This window comes from Arachis ipaensis, chromosome B09, assembly GCF_000816755.2.
Source record: "Arachis ipaensis cultivar K30076 chromosome B09, Araip1.1, whole genome shotgun sequence".
NCBI classification, from domain to species: Eukaryota; Viridiplantae; Streptophyta; class Magnoliopsida; order Fabales; family Fabaceae; genus Arachis; species Arachis ipaensis.
In genome coordinates, this window is record NC_029793.2 from 20,181,275 (window position 1) to 20,185,212 (window position 3,938).

The window sequence follows — 3,938 nt, forward strand, 5'->3', positions numbered from 1 at the left end:
ATATGATTATTGATGGTTGGCTGTTGAAAAATGGTGGATTCATTGGTTAGCTCGGATGGTTGTAAAATCTTACCATGTTTAGGGAACTACTTTGAGGGATCATTTTTAAGATAATCACCTATAGAATAACTTTCTTTGGACACTGTTTGGACATCAGAAGTCAGATTTAGCAGTTCATTTTGGGGGACGGTAGCAATCAGATAATGAGGTGTTTCTTGAAGGACGCTCACCTGCGGACATAATTGATTTGTCAAGTGGTGTTGGTGGGTTGGATCAGAGGGATATGAGAGGCCTAAATCTTTGGAAGAGTATGTCGATGTAGATTGATGGGTTAAACCATCTGTGTTGGTGGCTACCTTAGAGTGCGGAGATGAGAATTCTTTCTTATCCATGTAGCAATCTTTAACCTTCACCACGAGAAAAATATCTTCCCCCATGTACATTAATTTCATCCAACCGCCAGAGGAAAGGCCATAGCAAGTGACCAGGTTGTCAAACCCATGTATAATATACCCAGAAGAATTACCTTTGCCAAGGGAAAGCTCAATCTGATTGCCATTGTGGTCTACAACAACCATCCTTTCACGAAGAAGACCTTTGTACTTCTGGTAAAAAATGGATGGCATCTCATGAATGATCTGCAAAGAAACGCTCAACGAAATCAATTTAGATCAAATATTTCAGTAGATAGTTTTGTTTACTCTGTGGAATAACTACAGAACCTCAATAAATATGACTTACAGCATGAGGATCGACACGGAGGTAAAATACCCAATCATCATCAAAGTCAAGAGGAATGGGCCTATTGTTGTCGGCTGTTGCAACCATAGATGATTGGTTAATTGCATGGTCTCTGTGTATGGTGTTCTCCCCAGAGTTTCCACTTTGTTTGTGTAGGTAGTCATCGTGATGTGTTAAGAACTTGTTGAAAGAGAAATAGGGGAACTAAAGATGATGAGAATAGTACATATATAAAATTGGGAGAATAGTATATATAACTGCCTTAAATAAGACTGGTGGTGCAATAAGGCAATGTAAGGAGCAGTTAAGTAATGGGAAAAGGGGTTTCTACAATGAGTGATTAAATCAATAAAAAAAGGTAGTGTAGAATTAGACACAGTATTGTCTTACGTTAGTTTTTAGTTTTGTTTGGCATTGAAAATTTATTTTTTATTAGTTTTATCCTTCTGTCTCATTTGTAATATGAGATAATAGGAACTATTATTAGAAATTTTTGATTTATTTTTTAAATAATTATGTTATACCAAAAAAGGATTATGCTATCATATATTAATAGAACTTTTACTATTTATTGTTGATACAAAGTTTGATTTATAAATTTTAATTTAAACACACAGGTAATTCCTAATAATTTACAACTTCAAAAAAAAAAAAAATAATAGTGTAATGTCAATTCACCAAATATAATTATGCCATGATGTTTCTAGTGTATGCTCATGTGTTATTACTTAACTTATGCAGCCTGCATGTGTCTTGCTTTACTTCAATGGGGTTAACAAAATTTTATCATATTACTAATCAATCAATGCTAGATTATCCATATCCAAAATTATGGTTCAAATTATTAGAAACAATTACCCATTTGGCCATTTGGGGAACCATAATGTTATGCATTAATTATTATAAGCGATGTAACTTTCCCAATAATGTCTTCAGTATTTTGTGCAAATTATAAGGAGAATTTTATGCTAGCACAATCTAAAAGGATAATAAGCAAAGAAGACAATTTTTCTTATAGATTTATCATATAAAAAGAGTAGAAAATATATATTTTTACTAACCCTTGGCAAAATGATCGAATTACCCAAATTGTAGCTCTGAGGTATTTTTGACTCTATATCATTGCAAATAGTACTATCCTTAGTTGGTTATGCTATACGCATCTTCATCTTTTAATTTATTATCACGTAACATAAGTTAATAATACTATAAAAGATATGTATCTATTTTTATGGACTGGAATTGTGAAAAAATTGTAGTTAACAATACTATTATTTCGTTTAAACTTGTTAGAAATTAATGAATCGATTAATTAGATTAAGATATGATGTTACTTATGTTACGCCTAGTTACGATTCATGTATTTTCAGTCAGAAAAATTTAATTATGCACACACAGATGGAGACACTATATATTGACGTGGTCTTGCATTTTTTTATTCAAAGGCATTAGAACATAACATGGGCTCATCATATCATTCAAGTTGAAGAAAAGACACACAAAACACATACATGTCATGGACACTGCATATGCTTTCCTTACACACACGACACGACAAAGACAACTACAACAGTGGTTCATTATGAATAAACCACGTTATTCATGCGAGTGATGACATGACATTGCAACAGGACAACCCATTGCAGACACAAAACAGATTGGAGCGAAGGACAAACATCACCGACACACATTCTGATTTCGATCCAGGGAACTATGAACCCCTGAAAGGTGCTTATTTAGTTGCAAATTGACTAATCATGATGGACTTTGGCAAGAGTTGCGTTGTCGCCATTGGTGGCCTTCCTACACTTTGAATATGATGCATCAAGATCTTCTGGGTAGACATCAATTAGTTTCTTGGACCATCCACCAGTAATTATCTTGCTCTTAGGGGTTGAGAATGCATCCAATGGAACCTCCATTGAATTCTCAGCAGATGGGGCACTTGTGTCCTGAAAATTTTTTTGGTAAATAGTTGTGTAAGTGTTAGCAACTACACTATGAGACCACATTGGACTAAAGTATACAAAAAACCTTAGCGATCTCTGCAGAGTCGGTGTTCATGCTAAGCAATTCAGAATTCTCAACACCCACACTTTGCTGCCTAATATAAATACCATATCTAAGTTCAAACTGGCAGACATGATGAGATTAATCTAATGTGCATGCTAATTTCTCACCTCATGTATGTTGTTCTTTTCAAGAAACTTGTTCATAACTGAGTCCTCCTCACAAAGTTTAGCAACAACAATCTTGTAGGGTTGGAATGCATTGACATCTTCCATCTTAACAATTAACTTGAACAGGAATTTCTTCCCCACTAATGCATTCAGCTCAGTTGGATATTCCTCGTGGACTCCTCCCTATAGAATTTCAATTGAATAAACAACAACATATACATTTTTGTTATAATTAGATGTTGGATAACTTGACTACTCCTCGGGAAAATCATCATGGCAAAATAAGGCGCATTGAAAAAATACCTTAGTCAGTTGTGTGAGCCTTAAATCAGAGGCAGAGATACCCAAGTATCTGGAGGCTTCTTTGTCGTACAGCAAGAAAATAGTCGTGTCAGTGTCATTAGCAACCTTCATATTAATGCTATACCTGGTAACAAATACATGAGCCCAAAATGGACACCATTTATGGATTATCAAAACCAATTTTAAGTGGACGCTACTACATACCTTGGGGTGTGTGTCAAGGGATGTGAGTTGCACTTTGCACAATGGTATGAATTTTCTGCTTCCTTTAGGGAAGTGAAGCATTGTTTGCAACTTTTGTGCCACCAACCGTTCTTCTGATCAATGGCAATGACGGTGCCAATCGTGACAAAGGTTCCGACATACAATAACCATGCTTTAAATTTCATGAATACATCGATGACATGTAAATAAACATGGAATCTATATGCACCTCAAATGTCTCTTTTAGCTCAGATATGGGCTTATAAATGGAATTGTTGATGAGGTCTTCTTCAAGGGAATATGCTAGCTCAGCAACTATTTGGGTGACTTGATTTGCAGATGGGACTCCTGACATTATAAGACTGCAAAGGAATTGATTAACCAATTTATACAATTTTTATCCATGGTACCTGATGTTTTGGTCAATATTTTGAATATTATGAGAATGCGAAAATTCATACCTCTTTTGAAAGTCTTTCACCTCCTGAAAATCAGCATTGATGTGCATAA

At 35.0% G+C, this 3,938-nt stretch overlaps 1 protein-coding gene across 1 annotated transcript; it reads right to left on the bottom strand.

Annotated features, from left to right (window-relative positions):
- LOC107615169 lies at positions 2,140-3,584 on the bottom strand. Its single transcript, XM_021112124.1, has 3 exons — positions 3,225-3,584; positions 2,922-3,104; positions 2,140-2,693 (listed from the first exon to the last, which is right to left on the bottom strand). Exons 1-3 carry the CDS (start codon positions 3,507-3,509, stop codon positions 2,493-2,495), a joined length of 669 nt encoding a protein of 222 aa, XP_020967783.1. The 5' UTR covers positions 3,510-3,584; the 3' UTR covers positions 2,140-2,492.